A 22,365-nucleotide genomic window follows, 5' to 3' on the forward strand; every position below is an offset into this window, starting at 1 on the left:
AACCATGGCAAGCTCTCTTCTTTCTTCTCGCTATCTATCACTTGTTCATGAAAGAATATTAACATGCTCTGTATATACCCTCTCTATATACTCTGTTGGAAATGCGTAATGTTGTTCTTAATAACAACTTTCCATTATTTTCTATCTCACAGTTGTCAATAAATCATTTGTTAAATGAATCAGGCCTTGTGAACTTCTACTGGCAAGACTGATTTCTGCGTGACATTTCTTTAGGAAATGAATTAAATCTTAGAAAGAAAAATGTGTGCACAGAGGCAAAGTGTACTTTCACAGAGAGGGTATTTATGATGAATAGAAGGAAGATAGAGTGCACATGCTTCAAAGAACACATTCTTGTAATGATGCACAGTACTAATATGATCTGAAGTAAAGATGGTAAGATCAGAAGCTTTCAATGCAGAATGATTACCACTTCCTTTGAAAGCATTATTTACTGTAAATTCCTGAGATACTTTTAGAATACGTCGAGTTCTTTCATTGTAATTTAAATAAGTCCTTATTTTTTTGCCTCTCCTCGGTATCTGTCAAAATAATTGGGCTTTCAGCAGTGCTTTTTACAGACAGGTGGATATGAATCCAAGGGTGATTTTTTCTCTTTACTGCCTGCCTTTACGACAACTGAAGGAGGCTCTTCTTGCATTATTAACGTCTATGGGGTAGCTCTGTGATTCTGCCTGCTGTGCAAAAGAGTGAATGTGTGTGTCCTTCACCTGTTGTTACATCGATACTTAAATCCAATCCCCTGTTGCTGTCAGTGAAGGTTTCAGGAAGAAGAAAAGAAAAAAATTTCCCAGTGACTTCTCTACGATTTTCTTAACATTTTAAGTGCATTTCTCTTCTGTTTAGTTACTTAGAGCTATAGCAAATGAACAAAACGTTTTCAAAAATGATGTTTGTAAAAATATTTGAGAACTCTACACTTGAAAAAAGTGTAAATTTTCATTTCTTACACTGGAAGGCTTTGTACTGTTCTTATGTGGGAAGAGAGTGGAGAAATGCCTGTTACAAGGCTGCAACCCCACTGTCTTGCTGCAGTAGCTTAGTTTGAAAATACTGGGTTGACTTGCAAATCCATTTTACAACCAATTAGCCAAGAAAATACTATGCAGTGAGCTGAAATCTACACTCTTCCAATTTATATGAGTATAAATCTCAACTAGTCCGCTTGATCTGTATATAATGTAATTCTTTCTATGCATTTCACCTGCACCATGGGAAAAAAGCAATGCTGTGTTTTGTAGAACAGTCCTCGTGAAATAGTAATCAAACTATCAAACCGTGTGAAGTACCAGCAGATCATTCATGTCTGCTTTCTTCTACAGAGTTTAGCCAAGTTTAAGGCAAATACTTTCACTTATAAATAATGTTGATATTTAAGTAGTTGTGTTTGAACCATTGAAGTATATCAGCAGGTTTTCTCTCAGATCCTTGATTGGCTTGTGTTGTGTTTGGTTGTTGGAATACACATCAGCATTTCTGCTGAAAGGGAATACCTAATACAAGTCTGTATGACTGTAGGTAATTATTGGTCTAATGGATTGGACTGTAGTTTACAGCCCTGGGACAGGAGAGACACCCTGAAACCTGCTTCACAAGTCTACAACATATTACCCGTTTTTTCTCTTCTCCCCTCCTCCCCCCAGAAGTGAGCCAACCTCCATCATGACTAACAAGTCAACATCTTCTCCCCAAGCTCCTTCAAAGCATTGTACTCTCACACCTATTTGGGGGGAGAATTTAAATTTGGTACGTTAGTCTCTCAATATGACTGCTTTTCTAGATAAACACCAAAAAATACCCCTCAAACTCCATTACTATAAATGTTTATATTAACGCTTCTAAACATATTTGTACAAATTCTTTGCATGCTTATTATTCATCATCATCTCTTGACTAGAAGCCAGAATAAAATTACTTTTGCCTCCCTAGATAAAAAGCATCGCTTGGTGCCCAAGCTATTTGTAAATACACGCTGAAAACAAGACTTGGTAGCACCAGCAGTGCAGCACTGCCTCTGGTAGCCAGAAGGAAACGGTAAATGAAGAAAGATAAGGAAAGATGTTATTTAGTACAGGACATAACTGTTGTGTTTTACTTAGGCGGTTTTCAGAAGCAAAATGGATAGTTTGGCATCACTGTTTAAATGTTTATTCCAGTTAGTGGCCCCAGCCCCCCCGATTACTCTGCAAAGCACAGCTCCGTTAATGCCCATTACAAGTGCTGTGTACCTGCGCAAGTGTTTCTTTTCCAGATGAAAGATTATCACTAGAACCAAGGAAAATATTAAAGCTTCCTCAAATCAAATTACTCAGAATAGTCTTAATTGGCCTAATAGGTAAATTTATCCAGCTTCACATACAGATTTTATCTTTAATTAGTATTACTCATACATAGTTCTACTCATTTGGATTTACTCATCCAAATTTAACCTCGATACTTTAAGCCATCCCACAGATTACTTTTTAAAAAGAATTGATTATGAAATTTACTGAATCCTTTTGGAATCAAACTTATCAACCAAACTGCGATCCTCTACAAAAAACCAAACCACCCAATTCTGCCATCGGCTACCCTGTGACCACATTGGGTAGCAGAGGATTGAAATTTGGGACACTACCATCCTGAAGGATAACTGTGGGTACAGTGTCTGACTCCTTCCATTAGAAAAGGAGAATCGTACTGACTAAGTGTGTAGATTTGTGGATACCAGCTATGATCACTCATAGCACACGTAATAGGAAATTATTTTTAATCCTTTGCAATGAGACACATGCAAAACAGCTTGCTGGTTATTAGCTTACAATGAAGTAATGGGACTTTGTTCCTTTAATGCAATGACTGCTTTTTCTGAAAATGATGGGGACAGCAAATATTATACTAAAGGCCTGGAAGCCTATAGATATTTTAATGTCCTGCTTTTAATGTCCAAGAACTTCTGGCAAAATGGGAAAAGTACATTGCAGCTCTGTAGTGATTTAATAAAAAAAAAAAATTAAAAGGGCCAGAGCGTGTGAAAAGATATCCTTGTATCTTTAAGGAGCATCAAAGGAATAATGAAATCTAAAATGCAGAAGGCTACTTTTGGAGGGAGATTGAATAATATATTCAAAAAGTCGTTCAGTGTACTGCACCTGGAGAAATCGGACTCAACTTTCAGTTGCACCAAAGTAAATTTGGAACCTTGGAAAAGCAGAATCAGGCCCATAGTCTAATTTTAATAGTATGGTTTAAATGTACTGAAATGTGGGGTATGAACTGGACAGCCTGATAAATGAAAAAATTTAGGCAAAATATTGGTTAACCGAAGGATGAATTCCTGCCGATGCCTCTGTCCAGTGTACGAGAAACCCGTCAGAAGCATGGCCTCGGAGTTCCCCAGTAAAAAGCTGCCACTGGAACGCTGCTGCTGTTTGCACAACGTAAAATTTTACCTGGAGCCCCAAATCCTCAGTTCTACAGGATGCCTTGCTGGACCTTTTACAAAATTTGTGAATTGCGAACACTTTGAGAGCATTGACCCGTGGCTGTGCTTAAATCATTGCCCTGAAGAACCCTTAGGAGGGCTGGCGGGCGATGGCTCTGGACAACCCGCACCAGAGCTACGTTCAGACGGGCGCCGCTGGCCCCCGCCCAGAGCATTGCTCTTTCCTCGCCTCTTCTTTCAGCAGGTACAGTTCCAGCTATTTGATTTTCTGCAGAATGCCTAAAGTTTAAGTTAGATTGAGATTGTTTTCACTTTGGCTTAAGCCATCAGCAGGTAAGCATCTAGGCCTGGGAAAGGGAGTCTGCTTCCCAGCCAGCCTTTTCTCCTTTTCTTTGCTTTTTTGCTCACAGACTTGTCTGTGCTTGGGGAGATGATAATAGTTGCTTCTACAAAGGCTTACAACCACCCTACAATACACCCTGTCAGCCTGGCTGCTTTCAAAGCTTTCTCAGCCACAGTTCCAAATCTGTCATTTTTTTAAAAAAAAAACAAATTCCTTTCACACAAGCCGTTTTTATCCTTTTCAGAATTGCTCAGCTTATGGTTTTCATAATGCCACAGGATGGTTTTGATCTCGCTTGCTGCTTTTTTTTTGGGGGGGGGATGTTAAATATTTTAATAGTGCAAATATTCAAAAAAAATCGGGACGTTTTCAATAAATCATATCCTTGAATACACAAAACTCAATCCTCCCTCTAAAAGACTTTAAAAATACACAAATGCGCATGAAGGGCTGAGAAAAGAATTGACTTTTCTTTAAATGATTCTTCAAAATACGCGTTAGTAGGAGATTTTTGCAATGCCATTCCATACTTTTTGAAGTTATTGATTCCCACAGCATCTAAGCAGCCAGGTGCTCATTAGTATGTTCATCTCATACTTTTCTCTGTACTGTTAAATGAAGTTTTGTAGCTATAGGAGGTACATGTCACAGTAGGTAAATAACAGACAGTGGGTTTTTTGAGCCTTTTTTTATCCACAGCCTTCCCTGACACTCAGCTCAGCTTAGCCATCCTCTTTTTAATGTCAGAGAAGTTTGCTTCGTGCTCTAGCAGCACCCCAGCTCTTCAGTCCAGAGGCAGAGGCCGTAATGGCTGAAGCGTCAGTGACTACCTCAGCCGAAAGCACCAGAGCTTGTTAAAAATGAAGCCACTCCACCACATTGCCAGTGTAAATCCAAGCAAGTTCCTGAGCACCAGTTCTGTAAGGGAGGAGGTTCTCCCTCATTTCACAACCCAGCTAAGGTCCCATCATCTGGGGACACCAAATTGCTCACACCACAGGAGACAGTTGTTCTAACCAGAAGCCAAACCCCTGCTTGTGATGCACCTCCCTCACCTTCAAAGTCATCTTCAGTGAGAAGCATATTTCTAAATGCCTTTGTTCATGTGATGCATTTGAGCGTCGATGAACCAACCCAGGCAAGTGTGTTTGCTAATGTACTGATTGCTGTTCACTCCTGTGAAGTTAATGGCGCTGCACTGGAGTAACACTGGTTGCAATAAAACCCTATTCAGATCTTAAATCCATTCAAATTTGATTCTCAAAATATGTTGTATTTCCTTACTAAAACTACTCCTTCACTTGATTGTTTCATATTGCCCTGAACACCGTGTTATTACGCTGTATTTCCTGGTGGTATTTATGCATTTCTTGATTTTGCAAGGTGCAGTAGTGCAGAGAGAGTTCTGATTTCCTTCCAGGGAAGATCTTTGCAATCCACTGGGGAGCTATGTTGTCTCATTTGCACTTTCTTATTGAATTTCAATCAGTTTTCCCAACAATTTGCTGGAGGAATTCCCATGGGATATCTTCAAATGCTCCTAGCCCCATGGTGTCCAACAACTCCTCATTTTCTCTTCTAGGGTTGTCTGTGTTTTCTCATTTAAGAATGATTCACCACATGACAACACTTTACATTAACGAAGCCCTGGTGGTATCAGATGTGGTAACATTCAGTAGGGAACACAGGAAATAAGTACAGGGATACACACGGTATAAAATAAAAATCAGCTGATGTGCAAAGAAGTTAATGAGGGGGAAAAATAGTTTTTGCGGGCATATGCTGACTCATGAGTATCTCTCTCTCCATCCTGCTCAATATGGGCAAACTGGATTTATCTATCACTTTTCAAGGATCCCTGAGGAAGCAAATAAAGATGGTGGACTCTGGTGAAAATGAAATTAATCTACTCAATTGCTTCCCCCTTTTTTTTATATGATAGAGTACCAGTTCCTGGCAAAAAGAAGTCTCTAATAAATTCCTGAGTCCCTCTTGCAGCTTTTAGGCAGTATCCTAAATCACAGCAGGGACTCTGAGAAGGATGTGGAGTAGGTTTTTTCCTATGGGAAAGCGGATCAGTCATTGTGCTCACTGGCCCTCTGGAAATGCCTATAGGCTGCATAGTAAGACTGCTGCTTTTGCATTTCTGTACAATGTTCTGCACTTTGTTTTTTCAGGTAGCAGCAGTGATCATTACCGTAAGGGTGGATAGCCCAAACTTTACCTCCAGAATAGGCATCTACCAGTCCAGCATACACTGGCATTTAGATCTTGCTAGCCGATAAAAATAATACCTTTTCTCCTCATTAAAACAAACAAAAAAAAACCAATAACCATCTGGGAGCTCATAAATTTTACATTTGAACAAACTTAGAGAGATGGAGTAGTGTCAGAAGAACAGAACTGTGTAAAAGAAGCAGTTTTATCCTATGAACCACTGAAAAATTCATGCATTTTAAAAGAATGGTATCAAATAATAATGAATATCCCTGTTTACTATGACACTTTATAAATATGATCTACTGCCATTGTTTTTTTTCCTAATTCAGTTTAGATCCATCTGTGATTGCACAAGGAACTGCAAGAATTAGAAGTCTCTTACATTTCATTTCATATATAACCACGTTTTCAACTTATTTTTTGAGAAGCGTTGCATGTGCTTGCGCTCTAACTTAGGCATTCTGTGCTATGTTTTTACTTTTTTCTCTATATATAATCTTTTAATTTATGTTCTTGGCTGTTCCTTTCCTGTTCTGGTTGAACAAAAATAGATCTGCCCATTTCTTCTCAAAGACTGTCAAATTACTAATTTTACTACCTGCTCTTTCAAGCTCAAGGCCATTTTCATTATGGAAGCTAGCAGCTGCCCTTATCATCAACAGCTCAAGTTATTTCCAACTATTGTAATTCAGAACACATTTACTGAAGATCAGAATCTAAAATTTCTCTCTGTTCAGCTCTAGAAAGTGGAGCAAAACAACCTCCTGGATGTGGAAAAGTTCAACAGGTTATCTTAACACTTTCAGCTGTGGCTTTGGAAAGTCTGTAGGAAACAATTCCATCTAAAACTCAAATGTACTGCCTATACTGTTTGCCTAAAAATAACCATCCCTCAATTCCCTCTTTTTAACCCCAGTGAGTTTTGTTTCTACTCTTAATTATTCTTCCAGTTTTGCTTATTTAGTATTTCAAATGCCTAAGAGTACAATACCTGCTAGGCTGTTGGCAGGTATCTGTGAAAGCCTCCCATGGACTGTGAGCTGTGGGTCAGCTTTAAACGCTGCTTTAAAATCGAACCAATGTTCGGTTTTTGTAAGAACTCAGCCCTCTTGCAGAGGCTGGCCAGTGCTTGACAAGTCTCTGAGACTCGGCGCAGAAGACGCGGGGCGCGTGCGTATGCCAAGTCCAGGACATCTGTTCGGAGTAGACTCTCTAAAAACAGAGGAAGGCAGGAAGGGAGGCAAGAGGGGATGACGACTTTATTAAGACTTCTTTCATCCAGAGCACAGCATGAACTTCTGGAAAAGCCCATTCAGTTAGACATTTTTATTTGCTCTGTTTTAGTTTTCAGTTGATATAACTATTCCTCTTTTCAGGTGATGTGACAGAATTTGAATGAGAACATTAGGGTGAGCTGGCAGATGAATTTTGGGAGGCTAAGAACCATGCGGGAGATAACACGTTAATTAGTACCTGACATAGCCAAAATGTCACGAGGGACGTCACTCCCACACGCCTTCCTACCCAGTTCCGACAGACCGCCAGCATCGTTATAGTTTGGATGTATTTAAAATAAGCCTCCAGGCTTCTTAAGCACCTAGCAAAGATGAACTTTCCAGGGTTTTTACAATTAATGCAAGCACAAAAGGAACTAGCGTTAAGTACTACGAAAGCAGATGTATGCTGTGCCTACAGCTTTAGAGAGTGAGCTTTGTAGCGCTCAATCTTTGTTTATGCAGTTCTAGCTGAGCTTAGTGTTTTAAATGTACCATTTTAAGGAAGCTTCAGATCAAAACCTATTTCGTCTTCCCAGTAACTCAGCTGCTCCTGTAATCATCTGAAAGCCTGAACTGCAGGATCTTGGCATCTGCTGCTGTATTTATAAGACAAGGCAAAACAAGTGACAGAAGGATCAGAGGTGATTATCAGCATAGGTGTCAACCTGTGGAAGAATAGCCAGTGAATGCCAAAAATGCAGTACAACAAATATACCCACGCAGACCTTTGTCGTGAAATGTTGGTGACTGTCGGAGGGATTTTAAATGAAAGACGTTCATTTATCGAACCAGCAAGGCATGTTTGGAATGCAATACCTTTCCTTATAGTAATAGTATACAATCCCTTCCTTTCTACTTCATAAAATTATTGGCATAATACTTCATTTTTTATTGTTATAAGAAGTTGTCTGAGGCCTCAACAAAAAAAGCAAATTAGAGCATTGTCCCTTCCAACCAAGAACAGTGAAATATTTGTGAAGGTAATTATTGCCACAATTGCATCACCAAAATATCACATATAAAACACTTGGAGTCATCTACAAGTCACATGTATGTGTCTATGTTTATATGCTTGTGTGTGTAGTTGCATTTGAAGTGGAGGGTTAGCACAGCACTGAATTTATCTTGATGTTTACTTTCAAATCAGCTCCTGCAGCAGCAGTTTTTAGAACATGCTTTGTATTTTGCATGACTGGGAGCAGACCCACTCCCTGAAGCCTGAAAGCTGATACAATTTTTTTTTACTTTAGTTTTAAAACCTATTGTGATAATCCACATTGTGATAATCCACGCACATATGGACACAATTATAGCAGGGTGAAATAAGTCATTGACTTATCCACAAGAGAGAAAATGTAGTGGTTTGTCAGAAAAAGTGTGGCTAAAATTGCCACATTTTCTCTTTATACAAAGAATAATATAAAAATTACTACTTGGTACAAAATTAGCATTATCCTCTGTCAGCTTTCATGCTATGATACATTTACGTCAAACCTTTTCAAATAGAGTTATTACAGTGGTTTTAAATATGTGTTTTCCCATGTAACTTTGCACCCGATTGTCATGTTAGTCTTCAAAAATACAGAAATGAGACTGTTTTTTTTCCTTTTGAATTGTTGAAACTATGCCTGCCCTATTTCTAACTGGAGGAATATAATATCACTATCGGGCAATGTCATGTAGGTTTGTGCTGTATCACACTTTAATCAAAACTAAATGGACTTGTCCTCTGGGCTCACTGGACAAATGACTGAACTGCTTGTTATGACTAATATGTCTTACAAATACAGCTGGTTTTCTGCTTGTGAGCCAAGCAGCAAGCCAGGCTAGTTTCCATTAATGCATCCACTCCCTCTTGCTGCTCAGGGAACTCCGAGTCCGAAATTGCCGACTATGGATTGAGATGGGCTCTCTTGCAATGTTTTCCATTTTTTGTTCACATTCTGTGGCTGGTCCCCTTGATCGCAACGCATTGGTTCTGCTCCATGGCAGGACACTGGCATCTTTTTAAGCACATGACTCAAAATTAGTGACATGCTTCTAAGCTGAATTCTGTCATGGCAGTTGGAAAGGGCGCTAACCTCGGTGGCTAAATACACATTTTTAAAGCTTTTGTTTTATTTCTGTCTTGGTTTTGGCTGGGATAGAGTTAATTCTCTTTCTAGTAGCTGGTGTGGCGCTGTGTTTTGGGTTTGGCACGAGAGGAATGTTGATGGCACGTTGATGCTTTAGTTGTTGCTAAGCAGTGCTTACACTGGTCAAGGACTTTTCGGCTTCCCGTGCTCTGCCAGGTGCAGGAGAAGCTGGGAGGGAGCATAGCCAGGACAGCTGACCCAAACTGGCCAACGGGGTATTCCATACCATATGACGTCATGTTCAGTATATTCTAGGAGGCTGGTCCGGGAAGGGGGGACTCGTGGCTCTGGGGACGGGCTGGGCATCGGTTGACAGGTGGTGAGCAGTTGCATTGTGCATCGCCTGCTTTGTACATTCTATTGTTGTTGTTATTATTATTATTATTACTACTGTTCTACTTTGTTTTATTTCAATTATTAAACTGTTTTTATCTCAACCCACGAGTTTTCCCACTTTTGCCATCCCGATTCTTTCCCCCATCTGACCGGAGATGGGGGGTGAGTGAGCATCTGTGTGGTGTTTAGTTGCTGGCTAGGGTTAAACCATGACAATTTCTTTTTTTAATTTCTCTGCATTTGCAGTTTCCTTTCCTCTACAGTACAGAAACAGTTGAAACTAGCCCAGCTCTCAGGAAATGTTCACATTCTTGGCATTCAAGGAATAAGGAATTTGCTCCTCAGTCTCTACCTACGAGACTGTTTAGTATTGTATAACAATAATATGAACCCAAAAAAGCACTCTCTCCATGTAATTGTTAAAAATGTAGTACTGTGTGAGAGAATGATGATTGTAATAATAGCAATAGTAATGATAAGGCAACACATACATGCCAGATAGATGACCGATAGCAGAGAAGTCAAATGATACAAAAACCAGGTTACACGCATTCTGCGAGTCTGGTCACAGAGCTTGCTTATTGTGAAATACAGTGTAATGTATCACTGTAACTTTTTTCTGGGCAATATGGACTCCTTGCTTGTCACATAGTACCAGAACATTATAGCAGCAAGCGAGACATTAAAGCAGTAATGCAGTAATGTACTTCCTTAGTACTGTTTTGTTTAGAGTTAACTGCAGTATGAGTTATAAGGCTTGTTTTGTTAGTGGCTGGAGATTTTGCAATATAGTTTTGCTAGGCTGGAGTAAAAATGGGATGTGAGAGAACATTCAATATTGATTTAATCTTATGCTCGTACAGGTAAGTTCAGTTTTAATGTTGATTTCTGGCACTGAGCACTTTTGAAAGTCCCCCCCGAAAGAGTGAAATTAAATATTATACTGTTAATTTTCACCACCAATGTATATAGATTAGCATCTGTGGAGCTGAAAAAGTCCATAATGGAAGCACACCTATAAAAACCTGAGCCTTTACAGCATGCTAATGGCTTTCCATTAGGTCAGATTAATGTTTTCTGCTTGGTGAAAATAGGTGTTTAGCAACAGTGCTTTCAGTTTGTCAGGAATAAATAACTGCTGGACCAATTGCTTCACCCTTGGGAATAAATCTGCACTTCCAGTGCTTGCTATTAAGTCACTTCTGCAGGATGAGTCGTAACATCTGCAGATGCAGATCTGAGGATGTCTGTTGCATCCAGCAGCAGATATACCCTCCTCCTGCGTTCGCATTGCCGTAACTCAGAGAAGTGACAGATTCTGCCACTGCTCGTGGTCCCACTGCCACCTCAGATGCCGGGCACTGCAATAAAGTTGACAAGCTGGATGTTAACCAGCCTGCCTCACCATCCCCGTTTGTAACAGCAGCAATACCAACCTGCCGCATGCAGGGAAGTCGTGGGCTTCATCGAAGCACATCAGCAGTGAGGGATCCAGGAATTAATATTATGTGGGGACCTGGTATGAGAGGGTTGCGAAGGCAGAACTTTCAGTGACATCGATAAAACAACAAGGATGAAGTCTTGTGGTTTTTCTCTTTTTAAAAAGCGTAGGGAAAGCTTTGAAGCCAGAGTCTCTCATTTTGAAGAAAATACACACAGAAGTGAAAATGCTTATTTGCATATGTTTGCGCTTGTGTCTTTTTCACAGCAGTGGAGTTTTAAATGGTTGTTGGCGGTTGGCTGGGCAGATTTCGGTTGCTAGAGAGGGGCTGTGGAGAGGTTCCTCCCTTGGTGTTTCTCTTCAGATTTTTTAATCAGTGCTTCAAGTCATGTCAATATCCATATTGTTTGCAACCTACGTATTTTCTCCTTATAGATCTTCAAATAGCAAAAGGCCCATTATCACATCTATTCCTCCTACAGCCTTATTCTTCTCATCTGAGAAATGTTACTTGGAACTTCTATTAATAGTAAAGAGGTACATTTGCACTGTATTTTTCATGAAGAGAATTCTTAAAAATGCTTTCTAAATTATACTAATGCAAATTTATATATGAGAATCTTAGATCTGGGGCTCCTCAGAGCTTCCTAATCGTTTGATATGTAACCAATGGGCTCTACCACCAGAAATAAATCATTAAGTGCTCTGGTTCCTAGAAACCCAGCTGGAGGCTGGGCCTGACTGTGTGTTAAACTCGTGCCCTCCGAATGTCAATCCACCTTGAAGTGTCTAAAATAACGTGTCCCAAAACAAACAAATTCAGAATGATTAGAGACTTCTGAAAATGTTCAAATAAAATAAAATAGAATGCCGTTCCATTAGGCAGAGAGGCAGAATCTTTTCAACCATGCATGGTAGCATTAAAATAAAATTTAATACAAAAAACGAAAAATAATACTTCCTCTATTTTAATGTGCAGGAGAAAGTAAGAATGAGGGCATTAAATATTTGAATAGAAATCTAACTGAACTTTGCATTAAATTTTTGAAGACTCATGAAGAAATTTATCATTCAGTACATATTAACAGCACAGTTGGTTCCTGTTCTACTCATGAAACAGCAGTTATTCTTCTGAAGAAAGACTGAGTCCTAAGAGAGAACCTCAACATAATATCCACTGTTGAATCATCCTTAAGTAACATACTTAAGGAATATCTCAGTTATTCACAAAAAAACTCTGCAGTATGCAGAAAACTCTGGGCTTGCTGTCAAGTTGTGCCTCAGACCGAATTCCAAAGGAAATCTGCAGGGCTTGTGGCATTTTGCAGACTTGTCGGTGAAAACAAGAGAAAGCATCATCCAGGGTGCAGTTTTAAAGGCTGACCTGAGAGTGGGTGAATGAGGCAGTCTTCGAGGCATAGAAGAGGCTGAAAGCCTCAAAAATCAAGGGAAATATTGTTAGGGAATGACAAGAGGATAGAGGGGTCCTGTGTCTGTTTGAGCAGCCTAGGGTATAACTGAGCTGGTGTAGGTCATGGATTGCAGCTCTTGGGTAACGGCAGAGAGTTGGTGTAAGTAGGAATGTACCTGTACGTGGTAAAAGGTGGTTCTCGACACATCTAGCATTACAGACAAGCAAAAAAAAAAAATACGATTGCTTCATTATGAATGGCATTTTACAGATCCTGACATGTTTGATTGGCTGGACTATCCAGAGACTATCCAAGTCTGATTTACCATTAATTAACCTACTTCTGTTCCACTTACACTGTGCATTCAATCCTGTTTTCTATTGCAATTTAAAAGCATGGATTCAAATTTCCTCAGTCAATGCAGTTTAAACCAAATGACCACTTTGCAAAATTTATTTTAGAGACGTTAGTTTTCCACTGGGAAGGCCATTCTGCACTGTGCGGAGGCCGGGAGAGGAGGCGAGCGTGCTGCAAGCTCCTGCCTGGCACCCAGCACTGGCAGGATGGCATTGCGAGTTTGAGAGCAAATACAGGATCCCTCGGAGCATTTGACTTACCTGGTTTCTGTGGTGTCTAGAGTTTGTATTTGGAAGTACACAAATCTGAATTGGCTACTTGGCAGAAGGAAAGAAAAGATACTGCCTGCTTTTAATTCTGAAAGACGATATGATTATCGGTACACTCCTTCTCAGAAAACATTTGTGAAGACAGGTTATTGAAAAGAAGGCTGTTATGGTCTTTCATGTTGCTATAGTTGCCTGATAATATTTTAGCAAAAATTATGTCTGATGAAAATCAGCTGATGACACTTCAACAGGGGATGCAGGAACAGCATCTCCCATCCCATGTAAAAGAAGTATCTCCATCACTTCTAACATGTATTTAGGTGCCCAGCTCCTGTTGAAATTAGTGCATGATGGAAATTTCTTTGTCTTTATGGATCTAAATTCACAAAATAAGAAATCATTTGTGCCTGTCTAGAGCTAGTTCATTCCTAAATATTTATTACCTATAAAATTAGTTTTCTTCCTACCCCTCACTTCTTCAGGCAGCATTTCCTGATGGGGGCTTGTTACAGGCAGGATGATGGAATTTGTTCTGCTATTGCTTCTGTTGTGATTTTTCTCTGATAGACAACTTTCTTTGTGAGTAACAGACAAGGAACAACAGCAGTGTGAGATGTTCCTTGTAGAAAAGATGGCATAGTGGGCTCAAAAATCCTATCACTCTATGATTTTTGTCTTAACTTGCAAAGATAAGATAGTTTACAATGAGTAGAATATAATGTTAAGTGAGAAGATGAAGTGATAAGCTTTTTCAGTAATGTAAGCCACTTTACAATTAATACTGCATTGTCTTCCCTTTATTTCACATTAATTGTTGGGTTTTTTCTTTAAGACCTGATTTTTCCTTACCTGGACTCAGCCTTAGTGGGATAGTGATCTTCATATTTTTATCTTTAATAGGAAAACCTATCAAACTCTTTCAGCATTACAGAAAAATGGGAAAATCCTTCTTTTTCTGCCCCCCTCCCCCCATGCTAAAAAACTTTCCACTTAGAAAAGGCTATAATGTCCCATTTTTAACGTCAGAGTTATTTCTGACCCAAAAAACCCCCGTGAGAGCAAACAAATACTCACCACAGCCACGGGATATCAGCAAGTTCATTGCAGTCATTGGAGCAGTGAGTTTAACTTGGGAAGACAAGCTGTGGGACTCAATTGTTCTTCAATAAGGTGGAAGGAGGAATATTATAATGTGCAGTGACTTGGAGAAGACGTATTGTGGCTTGCCCTGTGAAGGATGTCTGCCTCTATGGCATAACATCTTGCTCTGTATTCCAAGAAATGTCATTTAAAATGTAGAATGAGTGCACAGCAGGAATAATAAAATTGTCTGAGCATGTAAATTTTAAGCACTAAATATGATACAGAAACAAGAGTATTTTTCCTGATAGAAACCGGTGACTAATGCAGCTTTCTTCCTTAAAAATGTTTGCTTCAGCTGGACATTAATCTCTTGGCAGAAATTTATGGAAAAATTAGATATTTCTCAGTAAAAACGTATAAGAAAAGAAATGTTTTACGTAGCTAACAAAATGCAATTGACAACCTTCAGAGGTGGCAAAGTCTCATTTGCAGTAGAACTAGAGCAACATAACAATTTTCTTTTTTATGTGTATAAATAAGTATATATATTTCCTATTACTGTGATAATAGCCTTATACTAAGTCAAATGTGGTTATACATTATTCCTAGCATCTTGTTCGAGTCGTATGTCTAGGCAAGTATGTCCCTCCTCCCCATCTGTTAGGCTGATATTTTTCTCTGAAATCCTAAAAGGTGAAAACATTGAAGTCACATAGCGCTAATTGAGAACCTGCGGGTAGCTCCGTGTGTCACTTCTCCCATCACAAATCATGTCAGCTACCGAGGAAGTGCTTGAGTACAACTTATAATTCATAATGACTTACATTTTCTTTTTAACTTGCATCCTTTTCCCTAACCTTCTCTTTTACTTCAGAGCTCTTAATGAGAAGGACAACCATGAACAATATTTTTCTAAATAGACCATCTGGAGAAAGGTTTTTCGTTGGTGCTTTTGATTCAGACTGGTCCTTTGTTCTTTTTCTAGCTTGCACAGACAAAGAACTGAGGAATCTCGCTTCGCGACTAAAAGACTGGTTCGGTGCTCTTCACGAGGACGCAAATCGTGTCATCAAACCAACAAGCTCGGAGACGGCACAAGGCAGTAAGAAAACACTTTTTCCGTTGAACACTGAGTGTTGTAGGCAGCTTCCCAGCCTGAGAGAGCGTTCAGCTGAGCACGGCCGTTAGTGCTACCATGTCATGTCAAGCAGGTGCCAGCAAGTAAGCAGGTACGCAGGAGACCTGATCCTGCAAATAAATAGCTGCACCGTTTTCTAAAGGAGCTGCAGTCGTTCTGTGCTCTCCCTGGCCCAAACTGCTCTAAAAACTGGCAGCCGGAGACGGAGAGACCTTTACAAGTTAATCAGGCAAATAGCTCTGTCTGAAGGACATGGAGGTCACATCTATACTAGTAAATAAAACTGCTCAGGGACTTTTCTCAAGCCCTGAGGTTAACTAGCATGACATAGTTCATGTCTGTACAGTTAAACTCCATGACCCTCCAAATCAGTGCGGCTGCATCCGAATCGCTTCTCAGGGATGGACCATGGCGTATGCTTACCTCCCAGTTTATGGCCGAGCATTTTCTGCCCCCAGCGTCAGTGGCATGAGCCAAAAACAGGGCATACAAGCATAAGGCAAATTATGCTAATGTTGGAAAGGACTCACTTAGATTTTATTCTACGATTTCTTGCTAACACCTTACATAAGAGAAAGAACAATAGAAACTTCCGCATTGCAGCCGCAGAGCTGGAGTAGTTAAATGGTGTGGAAAGCTGGAATCTGTTGTGTCCCAGGTATTTAATAACACCATCTTTGCTTCCTTTGATGTTGGGGTTTTTTTAAGAAAGGAAGAAAATGAACAGTTTAGAGGACATTTACTCTCTGTGGGTTTAGCCAACATGACTGATTTTGATGTCATTTACCCACCAGGGAGGGGAAAGATTCAGATAACAACATCAAAAGAGGTCATGTTCGTCAGAGAGCAGATGCGCATTTATTTTCTGTAAGGACTCATTAATCCTTTTAAATAGTATGTCCCAAAACACGTGGGCCCTGGGTTGCAAAGTAGGATGCACAAGTTTTATCTAGGTGTGTGACTCACCTTCACTTCACTGCCCTGATTCTCTGGCACAAGCTGTCTGAAGCCAGGGTTCGCACACACAGAATTTAAAGGGTTCAGTCAACCGCTCCCTTCTTCGGCTCTTTTGAGCCCAGTGCCTCGTTTCCCTGTAGTGTGAGGCTGGAGAGGCTGAACGTGCAGTAAAGCAGACCCAGCACATCAGGATGGGCATTTATTGTTGGTCCGTGTCTCCACGGCCACTTTTCCTTTGTGCTACTTCTGAGCTTGGGTAGCAATAGATTGCCTCTTCCTCAAGAGACAGAATATACCACAGGCTGTATTGCTCAAAACTGTAGTCAAACCGCATTAATGCCAAGTAATTGTATCTTAAAACCATGTGGTGAAACAAGCCATGTTCTGTGTAAATGATCTTTTTTGTATGTCTCTCACTTTCCATAGTATTTCCAACAAAGTCAGCATCTTTGAAACCATATGTCCTATTTATTTCTTAAACATTACTCAAAAAACCGATATTATCATGCAGAGGAAGCGGAACCATAGTGTAAAAAGACAACTGGGTGTACAGCTAATCATGGCTTCAAGATGTGAATTCATTTCAGACCCCGTGACAGAAAAGGCCAGAGACTTAAAACTTTGTCTGAAGTCCTTTAGGCCCAGAAGCACGTGGATCTCATTTTATCAGATTGTCAAAAGGGTGTTTTTCATGCAGATGACCTGTGAGCTGCTCATGAGGACCGTACCAAAGGCCAAGACCAAATTCATTCCTAAAGGTGTTGGGTCTTTTTTTTTGTTGAAGCGATTTCAGTGAGAAAAACATTCTTGGTAATTCTGCAGTGTTTGCTCTGATTCACCGAGGAGCTGTTATCTCTTTTTAGTTTAGTTTGATTCCTGGCAGCTTTTATATGAAAGTCTGCCTTGATGATCTTAAACACTTGATCTCAACAGTGTTCATTTTTAGACTGTTGACTTAGTTTGGCACATTTTCTTATTTTCCTATATGTCAGTTAAAAAAAAAAAAGAAAGAAACTTTATGTGTTAAGATGCCTAAATCGTTTCTGAATGCCACAAAACTCGGGCTTGTTTTTCTTTTTAAGAGTTTGCAACAGTGTTCATGAATTAATCTGCATGTGCCAAATTCTGCAGCTCCAGTTCTCTCTAGTAGCACTGAAAATACACACAGAGTAAGGGCGGCAGTATTTGGCTTCCTCCAACTTCAACTTCAAACATTTGTAAAAATGAAAGACATCTTAGAGAGAGCTCAGAATTCGAAGCAAAGTTCACATACCCAAGCTGAAAAAAAGAATTTGTGGGAATCCTGGCAAATAGGAGCCATGCAACTCTGGAAATACGCTGCCCTGTTTTTATTGCTATGCATGCATTGCCCTCCTCACCAGGCTGATCGCTTCATTAAACTGAACTGGTTTGGTTATGCCTGTAGAGTCTTAACAGGCATGCACATCCTCCAAGTAATCCATTTTGGGTATGCCCCTGTGGCAGTAAAAGGAACAGATGGTGGGATGCAAAGACTACGATGCCTCGGACACATCAGCTGTCTAGAGGAGGTGTTCCAGCAGAGATTTCTCTACGCTACATTAAATTTTCAAGATGTTACTGTGGGTGTAAATAAGTTTTTTGAGTGTATTAAGTTCACCCCCAGGTGAAGGAAAAAAGTACACTCTTTTTTTTTCTTTTTCTCTCTCTTGAAAGGAAGGGGATGAGGGCAAATCTCAAACCTTCATTCAGTGAGCTCTCTGCCAGATCCCAGCAAAGCTCCATAGGCCAGGAACTTTGTCTTCTGCAGGCTTTGTACAATTGAAATCGCCTCAATAAATAATATAAGCAACTCAGGGACGTGCTTTGACATAAGAAAATAATAAAACTCATTAACTACTAACAGATTCAAATTGCTCCTGAGCCTGTTGATAATTCATAACATTGCCGTATTGTACCTAGGTAGTCTCTTTGGTTGGAGTGGGAGTTGTTTTTCTTTTACTAGAGATCTATGCAATATAAAGGATTTTTTCTGGGGAACATTCCTTCTCCTACTTCCTTTATTTTAAGTGATGGGGGAAATTAGGTTAATTATTCCCCTGTTAATTTAATTGTCATATAGTTTAATAAAATAAAACTGGCTCATGTGAGTCAATTCTTGAAGGGGGAAAATAATTTTATGTGCCAGAAGGTGTGTTTATTTTTAATTAGGATTTTCACTTAAAGACTTTTTTTTTATTTAATTCCATTTTAATTCAGAGGAGGTGGAGCGTTTTACGTGTTAATGGGATGTGAGACTTTTACATGTAGGTCACCAGTTTGATTTCCTTCCAGATCTGTAGTGAATGAAAGTTGTTAGGATGCTGAACAGCTGTCAGTCGGAATGAGAAACATGATGGTCTCAGTCCAGGTCCTGGCGAGCAGGTGTCCAAATGAGAGCAACCGCCACCACAGCTGACATTAATTGGCATCTGTGTTGGCAGCCTCTGCCACGGAGCCAAGCGCAGGAGGGATACGGAGCCTGCGCCGTTCTCTTGCTTCTCACCATAGGCACTGCAGCGCCGAGCTGATGCAGAGAAAGAGGCAGGAAGGTTCTCTCTGAGGTTACTGTTATTCCGCATCTGTTGTGCAAGGAGTCCAGCCTATTAGCCAAGCACTTAATTTGTTACAGAATTACAGCATGTGGTTTATTTCATCCAGCATATTGCATCATATTTATAAGCATGTATATCAAAAGACTCCAAAAAGGAGTTAATTCATTCAACATCACTTGGCCTCACCAAGTTGATGGGAGCGCAGTGACCTCCCAGTGAAGGTAAGTGAGCTCCAAGAACCATTTTCCATCAGCTGCCCCGGTTACGCAGTAAGTCAGAGCCTGCGTTGCACACTCAGGGCACACTTTGCTTTCATTCCTGTTGCAGGGTGCTGAGAGCGTCCAGGATTGCTGGTTTTGGACTGCAGATGCAATGTTGCAAAAGGTGATTTACGGGCAGTAGCTATTACCAGGAGACAATATGAAGTGGAGGTAGATACTACTATTCACCTTCAACCACACATTGAGGGACAATTAGAGAATTAACCTTTTCATGGATAATAACCATCTAGCTACCGTCACACCTACCACTGTAATATTTAAAGCCTTCCAGACCACACTGTCTAATAATCCAGCACTGCTTCATAATACAGCCTCTTAATAAACCTATCTGGAACTTTGGTCACAACAGTGAAAGCTCCCTTGTTTATAAGAAACTACAATCAAAAACTCTTCAACTAATATAATTAACTGTCTTCGTAAGTGACCTTTCATGATTGTATCTTGCATCCAAGCCCTGATGGTTTGTCGCGGAGCAGCTTCGTATTCACATCAGTCACTATCTTGTGATCTGCTCAGACAGATCCGTGCTGAGGGCACGCTGCTGTTGTATCCCTGAATGCATGTTGTACGCAGAGATAAAGACTTCCCAGCAGGGAGGAAAACAAGACTCAGAAATAATCCACAAACACCCAGGGGCAAGTGCATGCGAGGACCTTCTCCTCCCTGCGTTGATCCTTGCCAGTTAGAGGTGACCTTTAGAGACCCACAGGGCTGAGCAACACGTACCGTACTCAACTGGTTGTACGACAGACCTTGTAGTTATTCACCTTAGCAGCAGTAAGTGCCACGACAGGGCATAAAGACCGTCACCAGAGAGGGGATCTGTGCAGGAAAAGAGCAGCCAACGGAACCCAGCTGTTTTTCCCCTGGGAGCTGTTAAACTGGGATAGCTGAAGCATGTACTGACCCCAGCTCCACCGTGCAATTGAATGATCTACCCCTGCCTGCTTGACTACTTTTGACCTGCCCCGTGGTGGGGAATCAGGCACAGCATACACCTGCACGAGGCAGGACTGCGTGCCCTGCTCCTCGGTGCTTTGTAAAAAGGCAAAGTCAAGGATTCTTGAATTCTTTCACTCAACAAGAGATTGCACAGTGACCAAATCCCGCTCTCCTTCTTCAGATGAATAAAATAATTGACGTCAATAGACCTAATTGCTTCAGCAAGGCAAGCAGGCTTCCTCCCTACATCTATTCACATGGCCTTTTTCTTTTTCACTGTGCTCAAACTCAGAGATAACAGCACAAAAATGTGATGAAATGTTCAGCATGATCTCTCTCTTCCTTGCTTGAGCTGCCTCTAGCCCTGAGGAAATAGCGTTACGTTCTTCCTTTCTTAGAGAAACATGTGTTATGAATGACATAAACCTTCCCACTAGTTAACCCTTCTGATTCTTCCTCCATGTCACTGACAACCTTCAGCTGCAGTTGCATACAAAAAGCACAGCTTCCAGCATAAAGCACTGCCCTCCTTTGCATTAATACTTAAAATAGCAGCTAGGCTGCAGGGCTTGGACAAACCGTCAGCGTGATTCCTGCCACGTCTTAGGTTTCACTTTAACAAAGCGGCATCCTGAAACGGGACTTGACACGTACAGCAAATAAGGCTAAGCTTGACCTCTTTCAATGAAAGATTCAGCAAAAGGAAAAAGCCCATCAGGCTTCTCCACGCGGCCCATAGCAGAATGAATAGTGCGCAGGCAGGTTATCGCAGGCGGCTGAGCACGAGGTGCCCAGGGTGCGTGGTTCAGGTACCCTCTGTGCCTGTAAATCCTCAGCCGATGCACGCATGTTCTGAGACCTTGAAAACCAATGTTGAAACCAATATCCTTATTTCCACGTTTATTGGCACTGCGTTACAAATACACTTTCTTGCATGACAGATAACTTGGAAATTAGTCCATGTTTGTACCAAGCGTTGAAAATACAGTGACAGTATGGATTTATAATGCCTCGTCTTGTTTTTGAAAGAAGGCAATGCCACTCTTTTTGTGGAGACTGCAGAATACTGGAATATGTATCTCATATACATGGTGGGTATCTATATGCATGACTTTGTCTTTCTGTGATAACCGCTGCTGCTGCTGCAGGCTTTTAAGGATCTGGGCTATTAAAATGAATGATGGTGATGGTTTCCAAAGTGCTGGAAGAGCAGAATCCTGTATTGCTGCACAATCCTGGAGGCTGCAAGAAGGAGCCGCGCTGGTATGGCGTACAAGAGCACGTGCAGCTCTCTGGAGCTCCCAGCTGAAGCAGTGCCATCCTTCAGAGCGGTGCAAGCAAAAGAGACGCTTCGTCCCTTCTCTGCCCCTGCCTCCCCCAGACAGCTCGCAATCCAGATCAAAGCACTTTGTTGTCCACCACAGGAGGCAGGGCTTTGAAGAGCAAAGAGGTAGGGTGAGAGGTGGAAGGTGAGAGCACAGTAGGAAAGAATTTGATCAGGGAACTAGAAACGGGTTTGGGAAGCAGGATTTAAATTCCATTCAGGCTCAGTCTAGTTTGAAAATGTGGTGGATGCAGCCTTTTCTCGTCACATTTCAGTTTCTTGGAACAAGGCCATCCCACTTGGACAGAGGACAGGAAAAAAAATATGTGAGAATTTTTTGAGTAGAAATAACTTTGAATTACAGTAGTCAGCTATGAATCTCAGCCCACCCCACAGCTCCTAAAGAGTGTGAGTAGTGCTCTAGTCTGTACCTGTGCTTGGTTTTAAGCTTTACACAATCAGTTCAGTCTTAGAATTTTGTTCTGCTTTGGGCCAGTGAGGGTAATGTTCAGAGTCCAGCTGAAAAAATCATAAAGGCTTCAGCTTAGCAATGATTCCTGGGGTTCAGTTTGGGGGTATTTGCCTGTCTTCTTACAGGATTTGACACCAGCATACTACCAATCTGTAAGGATTCCTTAGGCTGGATGTTCAACAAACTTGACATGAACTATGACCTGCTGCTGGATCCCTCGGAGATCAGTGCCATTTATCTGGATAAGTATGAGCCGTGCGTCAAGCCTCTCTTCAACTCTTGCGACTCCTTCAAAGACGGAAAGCTTTCGAACAATGAGTGGTGCTACTGCTTCCAGAAGCCGGGCGGTGAGTTGTGCCA

At 40.8% G+C, this 22,365-nt stretch overlaps 1 protein-coding gene across 1 annotated transcript in view; it reads left to right on the top strand.

Moving 5' to 3' along the window:
* The window catches only part of SPOCK1 (SPARC (osteonectin), cwcv and kazal like domains proteoglycan 1), a 318,418-nt gene that overhangs the window by 284,440 nt on the left and 11,613 nt on the right, over nucleotides 1-22,365 (top strand). Inside the window, exons 7-8 of the mRNA XM_075164638.1 lie at nucleotides 15,304-15,420; nucleotides 22,131-22,352. Coding sequence (XP_075020739.1) covers nucleotides 15,304-15,420; nucleotides 22,131-22,352 — 339 coding nt within the window. The remainder of the gene's footprint in view (nucleotides 1-15,303; nucleotides 15,421-22,130; nucleotides 22,353-22,365) is intronic.

This window comes from Calonectris borealis, chromosome 15, assembly GCF_964195595.1.
Source record: "Calonectris borealis chromosome 15, bCalBor7.hap1.2, whole genome shotgun sequence".
Classification (NCBI taxonomy): Eukaryota; Metazoa; Chordata; class Aves; order Procellariiformes; family Procellariidae; genus Calonectris; species Calonectris borealis.